The sequence below is a fragment of the Vipera berus genome, assembly GCF_964194415.1.
Source record: "Vipera berus genome assembly, chromosome: 2".
Classification (NCBI taxonomy): Eukaryota; Metazoa; Chordata; class Lepidosauria; order Squamata; family Viperidae; genus Vipera; species Vipera berus.
The window spans coordinates 2,529,824-2,556,861 of record NC_138203.1 but is presented as its reverse complement, the minus strand read 5'-3'; the positions used below and the strand labels follow the sequence as shown (position 1 = coordinate 2,556,861).

General features: G+C 44.6%; 1 protein-coding gene and 1 long non-coding RNA gene across 2 annotated transcripts in view; one reads left to right on the top strand and one right to left on the bottom strand.

Annotated features, from left to right (window-relative positions):
* The window catches only part of LOC308663138, an 861,733-nt gene that overhangs the window by 243,403 nt on the left and 591,292 nt on the right, over positions 1–27,038 (top strand). The gene's annotated exons all lie outside the window — the stretch shown is intronic.
* Positions 1–27,038, bottom strand: part of LOXHD1 (lipoxygenase homology PLAT domains 1) — a gene marked incomplete at both ends in the record, with an annotated part of 233,602 nt that overhangs the window by 114,272 nt on the left and 92,292 nt on the right. The window contains 5 exons of the mRNA XM_081321186.1: positions 2,253–2,398; positions 4,737–4,870; positions 8,749–8,900; positions 12,618–12,936; positions 16,174–16,334. Coding sequence (XP_081177312.1) covers positions 2,253–2,398; positions 4,737–4,870; positions 8,749–8,900; positions 12,618–12,936; positions 16,174–16,334 — 912 coding nt within the window. The remainder of the gene's footprint in view (positions 1–2,252; positions 2,399–4,736; positions 4,871–8,748; positions 8,901–12,617; positions 12,937–16,173; positions 16,335–27,038) is intronic.

Here is a 27,038-nt window from a genome sequence, read left to right as displayed (position 1 = left end):
TCCTCCTCCTCCTCCTCCTCCTCTTCCTCCTCCTCCTCCTCCCCCTCCTCCTTCTTCTTCTACCTCCTTTCTAGCAATGATGATGTTACCTAGTTGGGTCATGAAACATCTGCAAGAAAACCACCCATCTCGGAGAGCACCAAGGACTCCTCCTCCTTCTGCGTCTCCTCCCCCTCCTCCCCCTTGCTCCTCCTCCTCCTTTCACAAACCCTACTTCCTCCTCCTCCTCTTCCTCCTCCTCCTCCTCCTCCTCCTCCTCCTTTCACAAACCCTACTTCCTCCTCCTCTTCCTCCTCCTCTTCCTCCTCCTCCTCCTCCTCCTCCTCCTCCTTTCACAAACCCTACTTCCTCCTCCTCTTCCTCCTCCTCTTCCTCCTCCTCCTCCTCCTCCTCCTCCTTTCACAAACCCTACTTCCTCCTCCTCTTCCTCCTCCTCTTCCTCCTCCTCCTCCTCCTCCTTTCACAAACCCTACTTCCTCCTCCTCTTCCTCCTCCTCCTCCTCCTCCTTTCACAAACCCTACTTCCTCCTCCTCTTCCTCCTCCTCCTCCTCCTCCTCCTTTCACAAACCCTACTTCCTCCTCCTCTTCCTCCTCCTCTTCCTCCTCCTCCTCCTCCTCCTTTCACAAACCCTACTTCCTCCTCCTCTTCCTCCTCCTCCTCTTCCTCCTCCTCCTTTCACAAACCCTACTTCCTCCTCCTCTTCCTCCTCCTCCTCTTCCTCCTCCTCCTTTCACAAACCCTACTTCCTCCTCCTCTTCCTCCTCCTCCTCCTCCTCCTCCTCCTCCTTTCACAAACCCTACTTCCTCCTCCTCCTCCTCCTCCTTTCACAAACCCTACTTCCTCCTCCTCTTCCTCCTCCTCCTCCTCCTCCTTTCACAAACCCTACTTCCTCCTCCTCTTCCTCCTCCTCTTCCTCCTCCTCCTCCTCCTCCTTTCACAAACCCTACTTCCTCCTCCTCTTCCTCCTCCTCCTCTTCCTCCTCCTCCTCTTCCTCCTCCTCCTTTCACAAACCCTACTTCCTCCTCCTCTTCCTCCTCCTCCTCTTCCTCCTCCTCCTTTCACAAACCCTACTTCCTCCTCCTCTTCCTCCTCCTCCTCCTCCTCCTCCTCCTTTCACAAACCCTACTTCCTCCTCCTCTTCCTCCTCCTCCTCCTCCTCCTTTCACAAACCCTACTTCCTCCTCCTCTTCCTCCTCCTCTTCCTCCTCCTCCTCCTCCTCCTTTCACAAACCCTACTTCCTCCTCCTCTTCCTCCTCCTCTTCCTCCTCCTCCTCCTCCTCCTTTCACAAACCCTACTTCCTCCTCCTCTTCCTCCTCCTCCTCCTCCTTTCACAAACCCTACTTCCTCCTCCTCTTCCTCCTCCTCCTCCTCCTCCTCCTTTCACAAACCCTACTTCCTCCTCCTCTTCCTCCTCCTCTTCCTCCTCCTCCTCCTCCTCCTTTCACAAACCCTACTTCCTCCTCCTCTTCCTCCTCCTCCTCTTCCTCCTCCTCCTTTCACAAACCCTACTTCCTCCTCCTCTTCCTCCTCCTCCTCTTCCTCCTCCTCCTTTCACAAACCCTACTTCCTCCTCCTCTTCCTCCTCCTCCTCCTCCTCCTCCTTTCACAAACCCTACTTCCTCCTCCTCCTCCTCCTTTCACAAACCCTACTTCCTCCTCCTCTTCCTCCTCCTCCTCCTCCTCCTCCTTTCACAAACCCTACTTCCTCCTCCTCTTCCTCCTCCTCTTCCTCCTCCTCCTCCCACAAACCCTACTTCCTTCTAACCCTGATGATGTTGCTTAGTTGGGGAATGAAATGTTTGCAAGAAAACCACCAAGCCCAGAGAGCACCAGGGACCCCCACACTCTTCTCTACCTGCCGTTCTCCTTCCTTTCCTCCTCCTCCTCCACTCTGCAAACACCCCTCCCTTCTAGCATTGATGTAGTTCCTTAGTTGGGTCATGAAACATCTGCAAGAAAACCACCCAGCTCAGAGAGCACCAAGGTCACCCCCAGTTCAACCCTGAGCTACAACTTGTCTTCCGTCAGTTCCCCAACCCCATAAAACACAGTAGATTCTCCATTTGGTCATAGCTTCACTCCATGAAACATTCCTATAACCAGCCTCAATACCAACAAGTCAAACGGTGACCAAAGACTTTGTTCTAAAATCACCACCCTCCCAAACCACAAATGATGGTTTATTGAAGCTTGTGCTAGTCAGAAACTCGGTTTCTTCTACGGCACACCAATGGACCGTAGCAAACCTTTCTGTTCCAGGCCGAGGGTGGCGACCGAGCCTGCGTTCTCCGAATCCTTCATCACAAACGCTTCGGCCACGGGGACCAGCTCCCTGGCAATCTGACCGTCATCCTCTTCGACTGCCAGCCATCTCTGGCAGGGGAAGTAATAGCTGCAAGGAAAATATGGCTCAGCATCTCCCCGCTCGGCCAGCTCCCAATTCTCGACTCCTTTGCGGGGCAGAAGCAGGCCCGTTTCAGCAGAAGCAGAAGCTTTCAGCAGAATGGGGCTGCCTTCCAAAGAAGGCCTGCCCATCGTGCGGCTCAGAAGGAGGGCTGAGAAGATACCTGCAGACCCCGTCAGATCCTGGACCCAAAACCTTTCAACTCCTCCCCTCCAGACGGCGCTATGGGGCACTCCGCGTTCCATTCCATATTTTCTATTCTATTCTATTCTATTCTATTCTATTCTATTCTATTCTATTCTATTCTATTCTATTCTATTCTATTCTATTCTATTCTATTCTATTCTATTCCATTCCATTCCATTCCATTCCATTCCATTCCATATTTTCTTTTCTATTCTATTCTATTCTATTCTATTCTATTCTATTCTATTCTATTCTATTCTATTCTATTCTATTCTATTCTATTCTATTCTATTCTATTCTATTCCATTTTCTATTCTATTCTTTATTCTATTCTATTCTATTCTATTCTATTCTATTCTATTCTATTCTATTCTATTCTATTCTATTCTATTCTATTCTATTCTATTCTATTCTATTCTCTATTCTATTCTATTCTATTCTATTCTATTCTATTCTATTCTATTCTATTCTATTCTATTCTATTCCATTCCATTTTCTATTCTATTCCATTCCATTCCATTCCATATATTCTATTCTATTCTATTCTATTCTATTCTATTCTATTCTATTCTATTCTATTCTATTCTATTCTATTCTATTCTATTCTATTCTATTTATTTATTTATTTATTTATTTATTTAAATTTCCTTTATATCCCGCCCTTCTCTGAAGACTCAGGGCGGCTTACAAGCTTAGCAGTAGCCTTCATTCTATGTATATGCCTGCTTATTAGGGCTTTCATACACCCCCCAAGCGGCATTATTACAAAGTCAGCTTAATTGCCCCCAACAATCTGGGTCCTCATTTTACCTACCTGGGAAGGATGGAAGGCTGAGTCAACCTTGAGCCTGGTGGGACTCAAACCTGCAATAATTGCAGGCAGCTGGTGTTACTTAAGGAGGCATTAGCCCACTGCTCCACCAATTCTATTCTATTCTATTCTATTCTATTCTATTCTATTCTATTCTATTCTATTCTATTCTATTCCATTCCATTCCATTCCATTCCATTCCATTCCATTCCATATTTTCTTTTCTATTCTATTCTATTCTATTCTATTCTATTCTATTCTATTCTATTCTATTCTATTCTATTCTATTCTATTCTATTCTATTCTATTCTATTCTATTCTATTCCATTTTCTATTCTATTCTTTATTCTATTCTATTCTATTCTATTCTATTCTATTCTATTCTATTCTATTCTATTCTATTCTATTCTATTCTATTCTATTCTATTCTATTCTATTCCATTCCATTTTCTATTCTATTCCATTCCATTCCATTCCATATATTCTATTCTATTCTATTCTATTCTATTCTATTCTATTCTATTCTATTCTATTCTATTCTATTCTATTCTATTCTATTTATTTATTTAAATTTCCTTTATATCCCGCCCTTCTCTGAAGACTCAGGGCGGCTTACAAGCTTAGCAGTAGCCTTCATTCTATGTATATGCCTGCTTATTAGGGCTTTCATACACCCCCCAAGCGGCATTATTACAAAGTCAGCTTAATTGCCCCCAACAATCTGGGTCCTCATTTTACCTACCTGGGAAGGATGGAAGGCTGAGTCAACCTTGAGCCTGGTGGGACTCGAACCTGCAATAATTGCAGGCAGCTGGTGTTACTTAAGGAGGCATTAGCCCACTGCTCCACCAATTCTATTCTATTCTATTCTATTCTATTCTATTCTATTCTATTCTATTCTATTCTATTCTATTCTATTCTATTCTATTCTATTCTATTCTATTCTATTCTATTCTATTCTATTCTATTCTATTCTATTCTAATTAGCTGGTAGCACTCTCTTGGTAGAATACCAAAACAGGCAAAAGCATCTAGAAAGGTCACAGGATTTTAAAAATTGAGATTTGTTTTACATTTGGTTCTCATCCTTTCCTGAACAAATGTCAGCTATTTTGAGTTAGGGAACTATTCGGGGGTGGGGGGCAGGGCAGGGGACACATTGGACCAATGAATGGCATACTGAAGTTCCCCTCCAAAAACAGACAAGGAGACAAGGATAAAATAAATGGGGTCTAACCATACCATCTATTCCTCCTGTGGATTCTGATGCTAATTCCAGCAAAGGGAACGTCAAGAGGCTAGCTGCAGGGCTAATTACTCTTAACTCACATGCTTTCCTCTTTGGTGTCAATGATGTCAATTCTTTCCAGGAACCAGGCTGAGTTGCTTCCAGAGTCATCGTGGCGAATCCTTAGTTTCTTCAGTTCTCCCAAGTCAATGGCTTTGACAGTGAATACATCCACCTGCAATAGCACAAGAGAGAGGAACAAAACCTTGCACTTGGTGGTCTAAAGCTAAAACCTGAGGGAGGGAGACGATGGGTGGTTTAGAAATAGGAGAGAGAGAAAGAGAGGGGGGAGGGGATAGATAGATAGATAGATAGATAGATAGATAGATAGATAGATAGATAGATAGATAGATAGATAGATAGATAGAATAGAACATAAACAGACAGACAGATGATAGGTACAGAGACAGAAGAAAGATGGTTAGTTAGACAGACAGACAGACAGACAGATAGATATAGAGGGATGATAGAAGATATACAGATAGATAAATGATAGATACAGAGAGATAAAAGAAAGATGGTTGGATAGATAGATAGATAGATAGATGATAGATAGATAGATAGATAGATAGATAGATAGAATAGAATATAACATAAACAGACAGACAGATGATAGATACAGAGAGAGAAGAAAGATGGTTAGTTAGACAGACAGACAGACAGACAGACAGACAGACAGACAGACAGACAGATAGATAGATAGATAGATAGATAGATATAGAGGGATGATAGAAGATAAACAGATAGATAAATGATAGATACAGAGAGATAAAAGAAAGATGGTTGGATAGATAGATAGATAGATGATAGATAGATAGATAGATAGATAGATAGATAGATAGATAGATAGATAGATAGATAGATAGATAGGTGGGATTCAGCCGGTTCGCCCCAGTTCGGTAGAACTGGTAGCTAATTTTTTGTTGCCCAGGCCCAGAACGGACTTCCAGAAGCGGCATCCATACAGAGAACTGGTTGTTCACATATTTGAATCCCGCCACTGGATACGAGGGATAGAGGCCACATGATCGGGAAGGCTTTAATGTGTTTGAGCAACGTAGTGAGGCTAAGCTAACATACGACCGACAATCTTTGCTTTTGGCGTGGTGAGTTTTTAGCTGTTTTGGAACCGTTGTTGAGATCATTAAAAGTCGTTTGCACTGTTTGAAACTGTTCTGCCAGCAGCAAGATCTGACTGCTGGCACAGCGACGGATTCCATTGCAAATTCACAGGTATAGTATAGGTGGTACTTTGCTCAATAGTAGCAACTGTGAGAGGGATCTTGCAGTCCTAGTGCACAATAACTTAAATTGGAGCCAGCCGTGTGCTACAGATGCCAAAAAAGCCAACATGTTGCTAGGCTGCATTAACAGAGGGATAGAATCAAGATCACGTGAAGTATTAATACCACTTTACAAGGCCTTGGTAAGGCCACACTTGGAATGCTGCATCCAGTTTTGGTCACCAGGATGTAAAAAAGATGTTGAGACTCTAGAAAGAGTACAGAGAAGAGCAACAAAGGGGACTGGAGGCTAAAGCAGGTAAGGAATGGTGGCTGGAATTGGGTATGTTCAGTTTAATGAAGGGAAGGACGAGGGGGGACAGGATAGCAGTGTTCCAATCTTTGAGGGGCTGCCCCAAAAAGAGGGAGTCGTGCTCTTCTCCAAAGTACCTGAAGGCAGGACAAGAAGCAACGGATGGAAACTAATCAAAGATAGAAGCAACCTAGAACTAAGGAAAGTTAAACAGAACAATTAACCAGTGGAACAAGCTGCCTCCAGAAGTGGTGAATGCTCCAACACTGGAAGTTTTTAAGAAGAGATTGGACAAGCCTTTGTCTGAAATAGTATAGGGCAAGAGTAGGCAACCTTGGCTCTTTTATGACTCATGGACCTCAACTCCTAGAATTCCTGAGCCAACATAGCTCAGGAATTCTGGGAGTTGAAGTCCATGAGTCATAAAAGAGCCAAGGTTGCCTACCCCTGGTATAGGGTTTCCTGTTTGAGCAGGGAGTTGTACTAGAAGACCTCCAAGGTCCGTTCCAATTCTTCTCTTCTCTTCTCTTCTCTTCTCTTCTCTTCTCTTCTCTTCTCTTCTCTTCTCTTCTCTTCTCTTCTCTTCTCTTCTCTTCTCTTCTCCTCTCCTCTCCTCTCCTCTCCTCTCTTCTCTTCTCTTCTCTTCTCTCCTCTCCTCTCTTCTCTTCTCTTCTCTTCCATCCCATCCCATCCCATCCCATCCCATCCCATCCCATCCCATCCCATCCCATTCCATTCCATTCCATTCCATTCCATTCCATTCCATTCCATTCCATTCCATTCTATTCTATTCTATTCTATTCTATTCTATTCTATTCTATTCTATTCTATTCTATTCTATTCTATTCTATATTTTTTCTATTCTATTCTATTCTATTCTATTCTATTCTATTCTATTCTATTCTATTCTATTCTATTCTATTCTATTCTATTCTATTCTATTCTATTCTATTCTATTCATAAGGAAGGCTGAGTGCCAAAGAGTTGATGCTTTTGAATTGTGATGTTGGAGAAGACTCTTAAGAGCCCCTTGGATTGCAAGGAGATCGGATCAGTCAATCTTAAAGGAGATCAACCTTGGCTTTCCTTTGAAGGACAGATATTGAAGCTGTAGCTCAGATCCTTTGGCCACCTAGTGAGAAGGGAGGACTCCTCTTTGGAAAAGACCCTGATGGTGGGAAAGACTGAAGGCAGAAGAAGAAGACGGGGACGGCAGAGGGTGAGATGGTTAGATATGAACATGAATTTGGGCCAACTCCAGGAGACCGTGGAGGGCACCTGGCTTGCTGTGGTCTGTGGAGTGGAAAGAGTCGGACTGGATTTATCAACTGAACAATAAGAACAAATTGGGATTGGATCTCCTAGAATTTTTCAACAGCCATGCTAACTGAGAATTCTGGGATTTATTGTTCCTATCCAGAAGACACGTGACTGGGGAAGTTGACAGACTTCAGTGATCATCTTGGCACTCAAAAGGACTCAAATTAAAGTGCTGAGGGCTCCATCCTAAAGAAAGCTCCGGATCTGAATCCAAGTCCCAAAGGAGCTTTTCCAAAAGTAACTGGCCTTTCTTGGGGGGGGGGTTTCCCTTGAAAACCTGAAGAAAACTTCATTAGTTCTGACTGAAGGGGGGGTGGGGGGTGAAAAGGAAGAATTGATATTCTTTGCAGTCTTAGCAACCAGAGGCCTGCAAAAAAATATATATAAATCTTTCCATTCCCCACCAGTCAGTTAGAACTGAGGAAACCTTTTGGGTGAGAAGCGAAATGTTTTAAAGGGGGGGGACAAAAAAACTAAGAACGTCCAGTCCAGCCTTTTGGAAAAAGCACCTTTGGGACAACCAAACCATGATTGGTGATGACCTATAAAGCCCTAAATGGCATGGGTCCGGATTACCTTAGGGAGCACCTGCTGCCAGCATCAGCCTCCCATCGTCCTGTGCGCTCCCACAGGGAGGGCCTCCTCAGGGTTCCGCCGGTCAGGGAATGCCAGCGGGTGATTCCCAGGGGGAGGGCGTTCTCGGTGGCCGTGCCCGCCCTTTGGAACGAACTGCCAACAGAACTTCGGACTGCCCCCAACCTTCGCTCATTTCGCTGGGACTTAAAAACCTGGTTGTTTGAATTGTCTGGCCTGGACTGAGGGATTTTAAATTATATTAAATTAAATTAAATTAAATTTAATTAAATTTAATTTTAAATTTTAATGTTATCTTAATTTTGTGGGCTTGTATTAATCTAATCTTATTTTATTCTCTCTTTTTGTATTGTTTTTAACTTGCCCTGTGAACCGCCCTGAGTCCTTCGGGAATAGGGCGGTATATAAATTCAATTAATAAATAATAAATAAATAAATAAATGATTGGGATGGCTGAGAATCTCCCGGGACATCTGAATCCAAGGTTTCCTCCAGAGATTAGAAAGAGTTCCTGACCATCGGAATAGCAGTCTGAAGGTTTGGCTCAAGGCAGCTTTTCTACGTGGAGCAAACCCTTTGGAGTTCTGCTATTTGGCTACTCGCCTGTTTCTTTTCAAACTTGTTCAGATGATTTGAGTACTTCAGATGGCGTTCCCCACTGTCTCCTCTTTCGCCATAGATGCTCAAGTAAACATTTGCATCGGTGCCGGCTCCCCATATCACCCCAGTGATGACGTGGACTTCGTAGGTGTTTGCTAGAGAAAAAGTAAATTATTAACGCGTCAATCAAGTGGTCCTCAGACTTTTTTTTTGCTGAAAATCTTATATATATATAAGATTTGTATATATATATATATATATATATATATATATATATATATATATATATATATATATATATATATATATATGATAGGGACGCGGTGGCTCAGTGGGTTAGGACGCTGAGCTTGTCGATCAGAAGGTCGGCAGTTTGGCAGGTCGAATCCCGAGTGCCGCATAACAGAGTGAGCGCCTGTTACTCGTCCCAGCTTCTGCCAACCTAGCAGTTCGAAAGCACGTAAAAATGCAAGTAGAAAAATAGGGACCACTCCGGTGGGAAGGTAACAGTGTTCCGTGCGCCTTTGGCGTCTAGTCATGCCGGCCACATGACCACGGAGACGTCCTCGGACAAGCGCTGGCTCTTCGGCTTTGAAACGGAGATGAGCACCGGCCCCTAGAGTCGGAAACGACTAGCACGCAGGTGCAGGGGAACCTTTACCTTTACCTATATATATAAGATATATATATAAGCTATGCTGGCTCAGGAATTCTGGGAGTTGAAGTCCACGAGTCATAAAAGAGCCAAGGTTGCCTACCCCTGTCCTAGAGAAATGGGGTTGGATTTCTTTACCCTGCCCCCTCCCTGCCCCCCCCCTTTTTTGGTATTTGGGTGGTTTGGAATTACACTTAAAACAAAACAGGGGTATGGTGCCTCGTGGATGTTAATACAATTCTTTTAATCTCTTCACACACACACCCGTCATTAAAAAGGCCAGAAGGCGTCACAAAATATCACAGCTTTTGAGTAGTGAGTCCTTACAGAGGTTCCAAGAGCTATCAAAGCAGGTTTAGAGATTTGTATGTTCAAAGAACATAGAATAACAGAGTTGGAAGGGACCTTGGAGGTCATCTAGTCCAACCCCCTGCTCAGGCAGGACACCCTATACCATTTCAGACCAATGGCTGTCCAGTCTCTTCTTAAAAACCTCCAGTGTTGGAGCACCCACAATGTCTGGAGACAAGCCATTCCAGGGATTAATTGTTCTCCATGTCAGGAAATTTCTCCTTAATTCTAGCTTGGTTCTTTCTTTAATGGCCTTTTATTCTTTTTATTCCTTGGGCCAGTTTCTCAAATATTCCAATATTTGAGACGCTGCCGCAAGGAGGAGGGAGTCAATTTATTTTCCAAAGCACCAGAAAGCAAGACAAGAAGCAACGGATGGAAACTAATCAAGGAAAGAAACAACCTGGAATTAAGGACGACAATCAACCAGTGGTTGTGGGTGCTTCATCACTGGAGGTTTTTAAGAAGAGATTGGACAGTCATTTGTCTGATATGGTGTAGTTTCTCCTGCTTGAGCAGGGGGCTGGACTAGAAGACCTCCAAGGTCCCTTCCAGTTCTATTCTATTCTGTTCTGTTCTGTTCTGTTCTGTTCTATTCTATATTCTATATTAATTATTATTCTTATTATTCTAATCTATTCCATTCCATTCTATTCCATTCCATTCCATTCCATTCCATTCCATTCCATTCCATTCCATTCTATTCTATTCTATTCTATTCTATTCTATTCTATTCTATTCTATTCTATTCTAATTCCATTCTAATTCCATTCTATATTCTATACTAATTATTATTCTTATTATTCTATTCTATTCTATTCTATTCTATTCTATTCTATTCTATTCTATTCTATTCTATTCTATTCTATTCTATTCTATTTTCTATACTACAGTATTATTCTATTCTATTCTATTCTATTCTATTCTATTCTATTCTATTCTATTCTATTCTATTCTATTCTGTTCTATTCTGTTCTATTCTGTTCTATTCTATTCTATATTCTATACTAATTATGATTCTTATTATTCTATTCTATTCTATTCTATTCTATTCTATTCTATTCTATTCTATTCTATTCTATTCTATTCTATTCTATTCTATTCTATATTCTATACTAATTATTATTCTATTCTATTCTGTTCTGTTCTGTTCTGTTCTATATTCTATACTAATTATGATTCTTATCATTCTATTCCTATTCTATTCTATAAAGGTAAAGGTAAAGGTTCCCCCGCACATGCGTGCTAGTCGTTTCCGACTAGGGGCCGGTGCTCATCTCCGTTTCAAAGCCGAAGAGCCAGCGCTTGTCCGAGGACGTCTCCGTGGTCATGTGGCCGGCATGACTAGACGCCAAAGGCGCACGGAGCGCTGTTACCTTCCCACCATAGTGGTCCCTATTTTTCTACTTGCATTTTTTATGTGCTGTCGAACTGCTAGGTTGGCAGAAGCTGGGACGAGTAACAGGCGCTCACTCTGTTACGCGGCACTTGGGATTCGACCTGCCAAACTGCCGACCTTCTGATCGACAAGCTCAGTGTCCTAACCCACTGAACCACCGCGTCCCTTTCATTCTATTCTATATTCTATACTAATTATGATTCTTATTATTCTATTCCTATTCTATTCTATTCTATACTAATTATGATTCTATTCTATTCTATTCTATTCTATTCTATTCTATTCTATTCTATTCTATTCTATTCTATTCTATTCTATTCTATTCTATTCTATTCTATGCTATGCTATGCTATCCTATGCTATCCTATTCCATTCCATTCATCTCCTATTCTATTCTATTCTATTCTATTCTATTCTATTCTATTCTATTCTATTCTATTCTATTCCATTCCATTCCATTCCATTCCATTCCATTCCATTCCATTCCATTCCATTATATATTTTCTATTCTATTCTATTCTATTCTATTCTATTCTATTCTATTCTATTCTATTCTATTCCATTCCATTCCATTCCATTCCATTCCATTCCATTCCATTCCATTCCATTCTATTCTATTCTATTCTATTCTATTCTATTCTATTCTATTCTATTCTATTCCATTCCATTCCATTCCATTCCATTCCATTCCATTCCATTCCATTCCATTCCATTCTATTCTATTCTATTCCATTCCATTCCATTCCATTCCATTCCATTCCATTCCATTCCATTCCATTCCATTCCATTCTATTCTATTCTATTCTATTCTATTCTATTCTATTCTATTCTATTCTATTCTATTCCATTCCATTCCATTCCATTCCATTCCATTCCATTCCATTCCATTATATATTTTCTATTCTATTCTATTCTATTCTATTCTATTCTATTCTATTCTATTCTATTCCATTCCATTCCATTCCATTCCATTCCATTCCATTCCATTCCATTCTATTCTATTCTATTCTATTCTATTCTATTCTATTCTATTCTATTCTATTCCATTCCATTCCATTCCATTCCATTCCATTCCATTCCATTCCATTCCATTCCATTCCATTCTATTCTATTCCATTCCATTCCATTCCATTCCATTCCATTCCATTCCATTCCATTCCATTCCATTCCATTCCATTCCATTCTATTCTATTCTATTCTATTCTATTCTATTCTATTCTATTCTATTCTATTCTATTCTATTCTATTCTATTCTATTCTATTCTATTCTATTCTATTCTATGCTATCCTATTCCATTCCATTCCATTCCATTCCATTCCATATTTTTTATTCTGTTCTGTTCTGTTCTCTTCTCTTCTCTTCTATTCTATTCTATAAGGTACCAGGTTAAAGAACACCTCCCTAAAGCTGGTTATGCCAGATTAATATGGTCACAAAACTACCGATGATGGTGGTTCCCCGTTCACCTTCAAGCTCAGATGCCTCTTCTGGGGTCAATTCCACAACCAGCTCCTTGTCCTCTTCGTCACTCGCCAGCCAACGGCGGGCTGCAAAATTATAAACCTGTAAAGGATCTGTCTGGTGCGTCTCCTCTTCTTTTTCTTCTTTCTCTTCTGCGGACATCTTTTTCTTCTTTTTCTTCTTTTTCTTCTTTTTTCCCACCCCGCTGGTCTTCGTCCCCATTTTTTTAATGACGACCTTGTCCAGGAACCATCCATCTGCAAAGCCCGCACCATCGTGGCCAATTCGGATCTTGTAGATTCTGCCAACATCAACGGCTTCTATCTTTAAGGGGAGTGATAAATGGGAGCGGTAAAATATAATTTCACATTTTCTTTTTTTAAAAAAAGAGAGAGAGAGAGAGAGAGTGTGTTGCAGCACACCGCTAATTTCATTAACCCGATACTAATAATACTAATAACAATTTTTAGTTTACAGCGCAGAAGGAGGTTTGAGGTATGGCTGCTGCGGTGGCTCAGTGGGTTAGGACACTGAGCTTGTCGATCAGAAGGTCGGCAGTTTGGTGGGTCGAATCCCGAGTGCCGCGTAACAGAGTGAGCGCCTGTCACTCGTCCCAGCTTCTGCCAACCTAGCAGTTCGAAAGCACGTAAAAATGCAAGTAGAAAAATAGGGACCACTACGGTGGGAAGGTAACAGCGTTCCGTGCGCCTTTGGCGTCTAGTCATGCCGGCCACATGACCACGGAGACGTCCTCGGACAAGCGCTGGCTCTTCGGCTTTGGAACAGAGATGAGCACCGGTCCCTAGAGTCAGAAACGACTAGCACGCGTGTGTGGGGGAACCTTTACCTTTTACCTTTTACTGCTGCCTGCTAATGAATTTGTGGCTAAGGCAAGTTTGGAACAGAGGTTTTCACACTCGACCTGGTCAGCAAAAATACCCTTTAAACCCGTGGTGGCGAACCTATGGCACGCGTGCCACAGGTGGCACGCAAGCCCTCTCTGTGGGCACACGCGCCGTCGTCCCAGTCCTAGGCCTTCAGCTGGGTTTTATAAAACCTTTTCGCTTTAGGCCTCCGCCGCTGTGTGCCAAAAATAAAAAGGTTCAATCAATCAATTTCAATTTCTAGTGGGAAAAAAAAAGATCTTGCAAAGTTGGAATTGATTGATTGAACTTTTTAGTCCCACCCAGTCTGCCGTTACCACAGCAGCCATGCCCACCCAATGGGCCACGCCCCCAATTGGCCACACCCACCCAATTGGCCACACCCACCTAATGGGCCACGCCCACCCGGCACCCGACAATACATAAGTGGGTTTGGGGTTGCAGTTTGGGTACTCGGTCTCTAAAAGGTTCGCCATCACTGCTCTAAACCAACTCTGATTTGTTTTCAACGAGATGCTTCAGACTGCGCAGGAGACAAACGTTTGCACCTGTCTGCAGCCTGTCAAAGCCGCTACTTTAAGTGACGTTCAGCCCTATTACAGTCGTCCTCAACGTACGGCTGCAATTGGGCCCCAAATCTCTGTTGCTAAGCAAGGCAGCTGTTCAGTGAGTTTTGCCCCATTAGACCACCTTCGTTGCTGTTAAGTGAATCACTTCAGTTTTTACGTGAGTAAGATGGCTGTTAAGTGGATCTGGCTTCCCCCCCATTGACTTTGCTTGTCAGAAGGTCGCAAAAGGGGATGACATCACACACACACACACACACACACACACACACACACACACCAGGACCATTGTAAATTGGATCCAGTTGCCGAATGACTGAATTTTGATCACGCGATCATGGGGATCTTGCAACGGTTGCGTGAAAAATGGTCATAATTCACTTTTCGTTTCTGGTGCTGTTGTAACTTTAAGCAGTTGCTAAATGGATGGCTGTAAGTTGAGGATGACCTCTAGCCAATAGCAAGCACCCAAGCCCTGGCCTTAATGTGTATGGGGACCTGAGAGATTTCTTTGTTGGCCAATATTGACCTTTGCCAAGCAGGATCGTGCCCATTTAATTTTGGTGCAATATGGTAACCCTAAATCTGGAGAAAGGAAGCGTAATTCAGCCATCGTTTCATTCCATACATACCTTGTGAACTCTCAAGCTTCCTCCTTTCGTTATGTATTTAAGATGGACAGTGATTAATATTTATATATTACTTATATGTAAGGGTGTAGGTCTATGCATATGTTGTATATAGGATGTTTTAAATGTGTGTTATGTATGTGTACACTTTGAGAGGACGCAACTAAATTTCATTTTTAATGTGTGCCCACAGTAAAAACTGACAATAAAGGTTATCTGTCTGTCTGTCATCTATTATCTATCTATCTCTATCTATCATCTATCTAATCTCCTCTCTCTCTTTCTCCCATCCATCCATCCATCCAGCCAGCCAGCATCAAGATCATGAGAAGTGGTAATACTATATCTGTCTGTCTGTCTGTCTGTCTGTCTGTCTGTCTCTGTCTCTCCCTGCTATCTTTCTTTCTTTCTTTCTTTCTTTCTTTCTTTCTTTCTTTCTTTCTTTCTTTCTTTCTTTCTATTTATCTATCTATCTCATCTATTTAATCTCCCTCTCTCTCTTTCTCCCATCCATCCATCCAGCCAGCCAGCCAGCATCAAGATCATGAGAAGTGGTAATACTATATCTGTCTGTCTGTCTGTCTCTGTCTCTGCCTGCTTTCTTTCTTTCTTTCTTTCTTTCTTTCTTTCTTTCTTTCTTTCTTTCTTTCTTTCTATTTATCTATCTATCTCATCTATTTAATCTCCCTCTCTCTCTTTCTCCCATCCAGCCAGCCAGCCAGCCAGCCAGCATCAAGATCATGAGAAGTGGTAATACTATATCTGTCTGTCTGTCTGTCTCTGTCTCTCCCTGCTATCTATCTATCTATCTATCTATCTATCTATCTATCTATCTATCTATCTATCTATCTATCTATCCTCTGAGTGTACCTCTTTGGCATCTCTGCTTACAAAGGTCTACTTACAGTTCCTACAAGGACTCAAGGCCAGGGCGTCCAACTTCTTACTCAGTGCAGGAATCCAAACTGAATCACCTTGAACAGGTGTCTGTCTAGCTTCCAGACGTACATATACAACAAAAGAAAGCCACCATCCCACAGGGTAAAAAACCTCCGTGTTCCATGTGCTCTTACGGTTAGGAATTTTTCCCACCTTTGGGGATCTACAGGTAGTCCTTGATTTACAACAGTTCATTTAGTAACCATTCGAAGCTACAACGACACTGAAAAAAGTGACTTATGACTTGTTTCTCACACTTACAACTGTTGTAGCATCACCCTGATCACGTGATCAATGTGGAGAGGCTTGGCCAAACCCAAGTCCTGACGCCGTTCTTCGTACGTTTTAATCTCCAGGCCTTTAATTTTATATCACAAAACAAATGGTATATATTGTACGTGTGGCCCAAGACGATTCCTTGCCACTCAGTGTGGCCCAGGCAAGCCAAAAGGTTGGGCCCCCATCCTCCAGAGTTGGTGATGGCATCTCAGGATCTTTGTGAATAGACATTAGAATTCCCTCGGGACCCTAACACAAGCCTACCTTGAATTTTTCCGAGGCTCCCCGCTCGTGGTTGTTGGACCTGTTCTTCAAAATAAGGACCTCCGTCTTTCCCAGATCACCGTAAACTTGCAGGAAGACTTTGGCGTTGGTGCCCGCATTCCGCACGTCTCCCGTAACAGTGCAGATCTCATAGTTGATCACTTGTTTAGAGCAGAAGAGAGATAAATGCATCGGAGAACAATTGAAAGGGTGCGTAGAAATCCAGGGCCTGGGTTCAAAGTCTCGCAGTGAGGTCTTTTCACAATTATGAAGGTTTCCCCCTCCCCCCCTCTCTCTCTCCCCCTTTCCCTCCCTTCTCCCCTTGCTTTACACACCCCTTAATTCTTCTAGTTTATTCAGAGGGAGGAACAGAAATCAAGGAGAAGAGAAGTTAACATTCAAAGGCAAAAGGATGATCGGAAGTTTGAGGGATGCCAACCTTAGCATCTTCTGCCTGTAAGACAGGGGTACCCAACCCCTGGTCTGTGGACCGCTACCAGCAACTGGTCCACACAAACAAGGAAAGTCCTGTCCACGGGATGCAGGCAGCAAACAAAACCACACCCCCTCTGGTCCACAGAAAAACCTCTCTCCACAGAACCGGTGCCCAGTGCCCGGTGCCCAAAAGGTTGGGGACCTCTGCCGAAAGACCAGGTAGACTCGGAGGGAGGGGTCAAACACGTCATCAGTCTCAGGTCCCTTCGTGTCCACAAGGGATCTAAGTCCAGCCCCCCTTGAATTCCACCAACTCTTATCTACTTGCTTTGACTGTTAGTAGTTTCAGATTCTTGTGTCAAGTTTCTGATGTATGGGCTTTTCAAGTGACTCTGAGGCATTGTTTACCATAAAAGTCCTTTATTCAGCCTAATACACCGGCAAATGCTTGCTTGAAGGAAGCTGGAATCTGAAATCTCCGCCCCCTTGCACAATATATTAAAACACAATTCTCCACCTTTCTAATGTTGTCATTAATCACATTCTCCCATTAATTTAAAGAATCCATTTCCCTTCCGTTAGAAAACCCGCCAAGCTCTTATCTTCTTTAGTTTTGGATGGCCTTGAAGGTGCAATCCTCCTCTTCCCCCCTCCCAACCTTAATCCAATCTCTTAAAGCAATACACAGGTTTAACCTATGAAACGGCTGCTTCTTCATCTCTTGTCAAGCAAGAACATTCGATGTTAGCAGAGTTGACATTTTGCAGAGAGCATGAGCGCGCAATAAACCTTTCTATTTATTTGAACTGCCTGGACTCCTCATCTCCTGCACTTGACACTGCTACTCTTAAACCAAAGGAACCTTTGGCAGAGTAAGGCTGGAGCTACGGAGAGTGGTCAAAAGCCTGTGGGAAAGTCACAACTGCTGTAAGGTGTTACTGGTGGGTCCTGTGGGAGTATCCGGTCTCTTTCCAAAAATACCTTTTTTCCACCCCAGGGGCAGAAAACTCACTTATTGTTACATCTACTTGTTTATTGTGACTACTCCCTCTGTTGACAGCTCCCAAAGCCTCTGAAGAGGATTTCAATTGCAGCGCCCTGACGCAGAATCGTTAGAATGCAGCATCGCAAGCTCACTCTGCCCGCAGTGGGGAATTCGATTCTGAATGTCAGGTCGACTCAGCCTTTCATTCTAACAAGGTGGGTAAAAGGAGGGCCCAGATTGTTATGCTAACATTTGTAAACTGCCCAGACAGGGGCGAAAAGCACCATGGAGCAGTATATAAGTCTAAGCACTATTACTATTCCTTCCTTCCTTCTGCCTCCCTCCTGCCCTCCCTCTCTGGTGGTGCAGTGGTTAGAACGCGGCATTGCAGGCAAAGTCTGCCCACATCCTGGAGTTCAGTCCTGATGGGGCTCAAGGTTGACTTGGCTTTCCGTCCTTCCATGGGACCCAGATTGTTGGGGGGCAATGGGCTGACTCTGTAAAACACTTAGAGAGGACTGTAAAGTACTGTGACATGGTATATAAGTCTAAGTGCTATTGAGAGAGAGAGAGACAGAGGGAGGGAGGGAGAGAGAGGGAGAGGGGGAGAGAGGGGGGAGGGAGAGGGAGAGAGAGAGGGAGAGAGAGAGAAACAGAGGCAGAGAGAGAGGGAGAGGGAGGGAGGGAGAGAAAGAGAGGGAGAGAGGGAGAGACAGAGGGAGGGAGAGAGGGAGGGAGAGAGAGGGAGAGGGGGAGAGAGAGGGGAGAGAGAGAGGGATAGAGGGCGAAAGAGAGGGAGAGAGAGAGAAACAGAGGCAGAGAGGGAGGGGGAGAGAGAGGGAGGGAGGGAGAGAAAGAGAGGGAGAGAGACAGGGAGAGAGAGAGGGAGAGAGAGGGAGAAGGGGAGAGAGAGGGGGAGAGAGAGGGAGAAAGAGGGAGAAAGAGAGAAAGAGGCAGACAGAGAGGGAGAGAGAAGGAGGGAGGGAGAGAAAGAGAGGGAGAGAGGGAGAGAGACAGAGAAGAGAGGGAGGGAGGGAGAGAGAGGGAGAGGGGGAGAGAGAGGGGAGAGAGAGAGGGAGAGAGGGAGAAAGAAAGGGAGGGAGAGAGAGGGAGGGAGAGATGGAGAGAAAAAGAGGGAGAGAGAAAGAGAGGGAGAGAGAGAGGGAGAGAGAAGGATAATAATAACAATAACAATGACAATGACAACAATGACAACAACGACAACAACGACAATGACGACAGCGACAACAACAACAACAATAATAATAATGTTAGAAGGAACAATTGTCGATAAGAAAGACAAAATAGTCTGGATAGTGGACGTGGCAGTGCCTGGAGACAGCGGAAGAGACGAGAAAGAACTGGAGGAGATAACAAAATACAAAGACCTACAAATAGAAATAGAAATAGACTGTGGCAAAGGCAAGCAAGGTTGGCACCCAGGGCTTTTTTTTCTCATAGAATGCTCTGAATGGCGTTCCGGCACCTTTTTTTTTTCAACAACAACAAAAAAAGCTCCCTTTATTGGCTTTAGGAGTAGGCAAGCTTGGCCCTTTTATGACTGGTGGACTTCAACTCCAGGAATTCCTCAGCCAGCCACGCTGAGGGGAAAGGGAGAGGTTTCCAAGCTGAGCCATGCTGGTTCAGGAATTCTGGGAGTTGAAGTCCACGAGTTGTAAAAGAGCCAAGGTTGCCTACCCTACACTAGAGGAGGACATTAAAATTATTTACAAGGTTACTTCTTTAGGAACTAAACTTTTAGAATCTAAAACAACTATATATAATATATAAACCTTTATTGTCAAAGTACAACATGTGTACATTGAGATTAACTGAGCCTCCCCCTGTGCTCTCCCCCCCCCAACACACAGTGACAACAAACCCTCCATCCTACCACACCATGTGAACCAACTACACCACACACCAGTCTCCCAAGTCAATTCAAAAAATTCAAAAAATTCAAAAAATTCAGAAAAGCCAACAGGAAAGTGTATTATATGTAAATAGTTCCATTTAAAGCGTTAACAATAGTTCACTAAAACAAGGACAACAGAAACATGAGGTAAAGCGTTTGACAGCCGAACACGCGGGAGTTTTGACAGCTGTCAAAACTCCCTAACAATGCGCAGGCGCAACCAGCTGACAGCTCTCAGCTGTCAGAGCAATACAGAGCCGCCAGCCACGAGGAGCCGAGCTGTCAGACGCTCCGCAAAGCTGATTGGAGCGGAAAGCAAAGCGGGAAAAGACCGGCCGCTGATTGGACCAGCCGGCCGGCTGCAGACTATACAAAGCCGAACCTTTCTGTTATTAGATGCTCTGTTCTAAATAAACCTGTTGAAGTTACCAGCTGTCTTTGAGTGGTCTGTCAGCGACTTCACTGGCGACGAGGATGGGATCCGCTTCCCAGAGCTGAAGTCACGGCCAGGAAGAGAGTTTCCGGCCGGCGGAGCTAGTCACTTGAAGTTTTCACTTCCATAGCAGAGCGGACCACCGGACCCAGACAGTATGGCAAATTTTGGACGCGTGAGGGAGTTTGACACCCGCCACCCAGAGCGATGGGAGTCGCATCTGGGGCAGGTCGAGGGATTCCCGGGGTTTGCCCTTACTTCGACGATGTGCTCATCGCCGGGGAAACAGAAGCCATTCTAGCTGACAGGTTGTCAGCTGTGCTAGACAGGTTCAGAACAGCCGGGTTTAAGTTAAAAAGGGAAAAGTGTTCCATAGGAGTTCCCTCTACGGAATTCCTTGGGTACAGAATTGACGCCCAGGGCATCCATCCCACGAATGAGAAACTTAAAGCCATCCAATCAGCCCCCAGCCCCAAGAACAAACAAGAACTCCAGGCGTTTTTGGGGCTATTAAATTTCTATCACGCCTTCCTTCCACATAAGGCTACAATTGCAGAACCGCTACATAGACTATTAGATAAGGGCACCCCCTGGTCCTGGACAAGGACACACGAAAATAGCTTCCAGTCACTTAAAAACATCATTTGCAAAAGCTCCACAGTCACCTTGTTTAAAGAGGACGTTCCCGTTTGCATCACTTGCGATGCGTCCCCGTATGGGATAGGAGCCGTCTTAAGCCACCTTGACCAGGACGGCACGCAAAGACCCATCGCTTTTTATTCCCGGACCCTTACTAAAGCTGAAAGGAATTACGCGCAAATTGACAGAGAGGCACTGGCCATTGTCGCAGGCGTGAAAAAATTTCACGACTACCTGTATGGTAGACCTTTCACAATCTTCACCGACCACAAACCCCTATTAGGCATATTCACCTGGGACAAAACAACCCCTCAAATATTGTCCCCTAGAATCCTGCGCTGGTCCACCTTTCTATCAGCATACTCCTACAAATTGATACACAAGCCGGGTAGGGAACTGGGACATGCAGACTGCCTAAGCAGACTTCCTATACAACGACACGACCCCGACCCAGCCCCTGCAGGCAACATACTGGCTATCTCAGAATTACCAGAGTGCCCTCTCACAGCCAAAATCATTGCTGTCAACTCTGCTAAGGATAAAATCCTCAGCAGAGTCCTGTGGTGGGTCACGGCAGGATGGCCACATAAGTGCCCGGAAGAAATCTTCCGCCCCTTTTTCACCAAACAATTAGAACTAACATCACATCTAGGCTGCCTCCTATGGGGAAACAGGGTGGTGATACCACACAAGAACACACAACAAACATTAAAAACCCTTCACGAAGGACACCCTGGAATGGTAAAAATGAAGCTGCTTGCTAGAAGCTATGTGTGGTGGCCAGGTATCGATAAGGACATAGAAGATCACGTAGGGGGATGCTACACTTGCCAGTTAACCAGAAGCGAACCACCCCACGCCCCAGTCCACAAATGGGAAACTACAAAAAACCCATGGTCCCGCATCCATCTAGATTTCGCTGGACCTATACGAGGGCAGACTTTCTTAATAATCGTAGATAGTTATTCAAAATGGCTCGAGGTGGTACCCCTCAATAAAACAACAACGAACTCCACTATACAAGCACTTAGAAGGGTTTTTGCATCACACGGCCTCCCAGACATCATAGTTTCTGATAACGGACCACAATTCACTTCTCGTGAATTTCAGATGTTCGCTTCGAGGAACTCTATTAGACTGGTGACATCAGCGCCATTCCACCCATCGACGAATGGCATGGCAGAGATAATGGTAAGATCCACCAAAGAGGCACTTAAAAAGTTTATAAAAGGAGACTGGCACCGGCGGCTCAGCCAATTCCTCCTGGCCCAGCACACCACACCGTGCACCACCACAGGCAAGACACCTGCTGAACTACGGTGGGGCAGGAGGCTAATAACAAGGTTAGATCGATTGCACCCAGACAGAACACCAAATGACCAAGAACCACCACCCCCATCACCACGAACCTTTTCACCTGGCCAAACCATCTGGGCCAGGAGTTATTCCGGCACCCAGAAATGGATACAAGGGGTCATAATAAAACAGACGGGACCCATTTCATACCTAATTCATTCTGACACAGAAGGACAGCTACGACGACACGTCGATCAGCTGCGGAACCGCAAACCACAAAACGCACCCCCGCCACCACCACCAGGAAATCAACACCCCTGCATACCACCATTCATACCAGACGACCTGACTCCGCCCCACAATGAGGCAAGACCACCACTACCGCAGGAGGAAGGGGAGCCCGAAAATGAGACACCCCCACGACGATCCAACCGAATTAAGAAAGCACCTGCCTACCTCCAGGACTACGAATGGGGAGGCAGTGACAGACAAATACAAGGGGGTGAAAACGATCCGGGGGAAGGGTAAGGGGTGTATTATATGTAAATAGTTCCATTTAAAGCGTTAACAATAGTTCACTAAAACAAGGACAACAGAAACATGAGGTAAAGCGTTTGACAGCCGAACACGCGGGAGTTTTGACAGCTGTCAAAACTCCCTAACAATGCGCAGGCGCAATCGGCTGACAGCTCTCAGCTGTCAGAGCAATACAGAGCCGCCAGCCACGAGGAGCCGAGCTGTCAGATGCTCCACAAAGCTGATTGGAGCGGAAAGCAAAGCGGGAAAAGACCGGCCGCTGATTGGACCAGCCGGCCGGCTGCAGACTATATAAAGCCGAACCTTTCTGTTATTAGTTGCTCTGTTCTAAATAAACCTGTTGAAGTTACCAGCTGTCTTTGAGTGGTCTGTCAGCCACTTCAGAAAGAACCTCACATTTTTCATCTGCTTCTGTCTTTTGGAAGGTAAAATTAGATAACAAAATAATCAATTTCCTATGTTAACATCTCTGCACTGAAATCAAAAAGGTAACAGGAAAGAAATGAGAAACATTTTTCTCAATGTAATATGTCTAATTTAGCTGATGCTAGAAAAAAAAGGGACGCAGTGGCTCAGTGGGTTAGGACGCTGAGCTTGTCGATCAGAAGGTCGGCAGTTTGGCTGGTCGAATCCCGAGTGCCGCGTAACAGTGAGCGCCTGTTACGCGTCCCAGCTTCTGCCAACCTAGCAGTTCAAAAGCACGTAAAAATGAGGAGGCTGAGCTCTACCACCTGTTTATTGGACCCGTGCCCCTCCTGGCTGGTTTATGCAGCCCGGGAGGAGACACGAGGCTGGTTCCAGGTAGTAATAGCTGCTTCTTTGAGAGAGGGTGTTTTCCCTGCCGCCTTGAAAGAGGCGGTGGTGAGGCCCCTCCTCAAGAAGCCTGCCCTGGACCCGGCAATTTTGAGTAACTATCATCCTGTCTCCAACCTTCGCTTCTTAGCGAAGGTTGTTGAGACCGTGGTGGCGCGTCAGCTTCCTCTGTTCCTGGAGGAAACTGATTATCTGGACCCATACCAATCGGGTTTCAGGCCCGGGTACAGCACGGAGACGGCATTGGTCGCGCTGGTGAATGATCTCTGGCAGGCTCGGGACAGGGGTTGTTCCTCTGTCCTAGTCCTATTAGATCTCTCAGCGGCTTTTGATACCATCGACCATGGTATCCTACTGCGGCGTCTCAAGGGGTTGGGAGTGGGGGGCACTGTTTTACAGTGGTTCTCCTCCTACCTCCTGGGCCGCTCGCAGTCGGTGTTGATGGGAGGGCAGAGGTCCGCCCCGAGATCTCTCGTTTGTGGAGTCCCTCAGGGGTCGGTCCTCTCTCCCCTCCTGTTTAACATCTACATGAAGCCTCTGGGTGAGCTCATTCGTGGTTTTGGGGTGGGGTATCATCAGTACGCTGATGATACCCAACTTTTTCTTTCCACCCCGAACCAACCCAGTGATGCCCTCGCCATGATGTCCCATTGCCTGGAGGCGGTCCGGGTTTGGATGGGGAGAAACAGGCTTCGTTTCAATCCTGCCAAGACTGAGTGGCTGTGCATACTGGCATCTCGGACTGACCACTTTTTCCATTGTTAATGATGGGGGGGTGAGTTTTTACCCCCCATCGATAGGGCTCGCAACTTGGGCGTCCTCCTGGATTCACGGCTCAGTTTTGAAGATCATATAGGAGCCGTGACCAGGGGGGCTTTTGCCCAGGTTTGCCTGGTGCGCCAGTTGCGGCCCTATCTGGACTGAGATGCCCTACGCACAGTCACTCATGCGCTCGTAACCTCCCAGTTAGACTACTGCAATGCTCTCTACATGGGGCTGCCCTTGAGGACCACTCGGAGGCTTCAACTGGTGCAGAATGCAGCCGCGCGAGTTGTTATGGGAGCTTCCCGATACTCCCGTGTAACGCCTCTTCTCCGCGAGCTGCATTGGCTTCCGGTTGCCCTCCGGGTGAGATTCAAGGTGCTGGTGATGACCTATAAAGCCCTAAATGGCTTGGGTCCTGACTATCTAAGGGAACACCTGCTGCCGGCATCAACTTCCCATAATCCTGTGCACTCCCACAGGGAGGGCCTTCTCAGGGTACCGCCGGTTAAGGAATGCCGGCGGGTTATTCCCAGGGGGAGGGCGTTCTCTGTGGCTGCGCTGGCCCTATGGAACCAACTAGCCACGGAACTTAGGATGGCCCCCGACCTTCGTTCATTTCGCCGGGACCTGAAAACCTGGCTCTTTGAGCTGTCTGGCCCAGACTGAGGGTTTTTTATTTTTTAATTGGATTTTAGATTTTAATTTTTAGGGCTTAAATTTAATTAATTGTTTTAACTGATTTTAATTTTTGTATTTTATGTTTTAATTGCCTTGTAAACCGCCCTGAGTCCTACGGGAATAGGGCGGTATATAAACTCAATAAATAAATAAATAGAAAAATAGGGATCACTACGGTGGGAAGGTAACAGCGTTCCGTGCGCCTTTGGCGTCTAGTCATGCCGGCCACATGACCACGGAGACGTCCTTGGACAAGCGCTGGCTCTTCGGATTTGAAACGGAGATGAGCACTGGCCCCTAGAGTCGGAAGCGACTAGCACGCATGTGCGGGGGAACCTTTACCTTTACCTTTAGAAAAAAAATAGTATCTTTTGTACATACTCTTGAAAACTATTTTGAATCTATAACCATGTATTACAACTAAACCACTTTAAATTAAACAATTCTTAAGAATGAAATATTCTTAATTTGGACTTTACTTTTACTGTTTGGACTGTTGTGTGTTTTGAAAAATAGATTATTTAGAATCTAGTCATGTTGCACTTCAGTCTTTAAATAATTAACCTAGTATATACATAACAATATATGATGTTTTCCATGGTGAGCTTAACATCAATAACAACATTTATTAAAAAGGCTAAAATAATTTCTGGTGGTATTATCGGTATATTACAATTTTGGACAAGCAGTGATCATGTATCCTAGCAAAAGATGTTACATATGTGCATAAGCGTAGTCAGTAGCATATGCCTTTTTAAAAATATCAAACATGCAAAGAAACAAAAATAAGTCCAAAATAGCTGTATTACATCCAGAAATGCCAATGTTTACAACCAATATTTACAACCAATATTTCTCATCCATAACTATGGCACCCTAAGTATAGCTGCATACATGCAAATGCTTCTCTGGGATCAGTAACGCAGCAGGGATTGCTTTTTCCTTCCAGTAACAGATTGCTGGAAAATATCCTTGGTGGAGCAGTGGGCTGATGCCTCCTTAAGTAACACCAGCTACCTGCAATTAGTGCAGGTTCGAGTCCCACCAGGCTCAAGGTTGACTCAGCCTTCCATCCTTCCGAGGTAGGTAAAATGAGGACCCAGATTGTTGGGGGCAATTAAGCTGACTTTGTAATAATGCCGCTTGGGGGGGGGGGCGAAAGCCCTAATAAGCAGGCATATACATAGAATGAAGGCTATTGCTAAGCACATTGTGCTTTAGATTGTAAGCCGCCCTGAGTCTTCGGAGAAGGGCGGGATATAAATGGGATTAAAAAAAAAACATCACCTTGAGAATTCCAATGTTTGTTACAAATTTTTCTGGATGTGGTTGGAAAGAGGCTGCTTGGTGCCGGAGACCACTGCCACGAGGAACACAGCTCTGGGTCGACGTTCAGAGCAGCTCCGGGTGGGGGCTCAGCATGGGCCGCGGCGTGGCAACTGCAGGGAGGGGAATCCCCACAGCCGCTATGGGGAGGGGAATCCTCACAGCATGTGACTCTGAGCTGCAGGGGTGGAGGTGCAAAGGATGGGCGGCAACGCCATAGCAAGACACCGGCATCACACCCAGTGACAGCACCTCTGTGTTCCGGCACCTTTTTTTTTTTTTAGAAAAAAAGCACTGGTGGCGCCAATAGTAATAGGCGCCTCGGGTGCAATCCCAAAACAACTGGAGCACCACTTGAACACCATCATCGGCATTGACAAATTCGCCATCAGTCAATTGCAAAAGGCGGCCTTATTAGGAACTGCTTCCATCCTGCGACGAGATCTATAATACCATCAAACATCCACATCTGCCTATCCCAGGTCCTTGGTAAGGACTCAATAGGTAGACAAAAATTGCAAGTCCAGCCTGAACATCTGGCTGACTGTGCGATGATCAATAATAATGTTAGAAGGAGAGAGAGAGAGAGAGAGAGAGAGAGAGAGAGAGAGAGAGAGAGAGAGAGGGAAGAGAGAGATGGATATACAGCCATGATTGTGCAATGGTTAGAATGCAGTATTGCAGGCTAACTCTGCCAACTGCCAGTAGTTCAATGTTTTACAGATGGCATATGACACCAGTAAGATTAGCAAAAATGTTTTAAAATGCTTCAAACGACTGTTGGAAACGCAAACAAAGACTTATTATCCTATCTGGTGGACATGCCCCAAAGCAAAAAGATTTTGGGTTAAAATACATTTATGGTTGGGGAAAATGACTAAAAAACAAATAGACTTCAAACCAGAATTATTTTTGTTAGGAATAATAGGAGCTAATTATAAGAAAGATTGCAGATATCTAATACTACACATATTAATGGCAGCAAGAATTGTATTTGCCCAACATTGGAAAAATGAAAACTTACCAACTGAAGAGGTACTAAT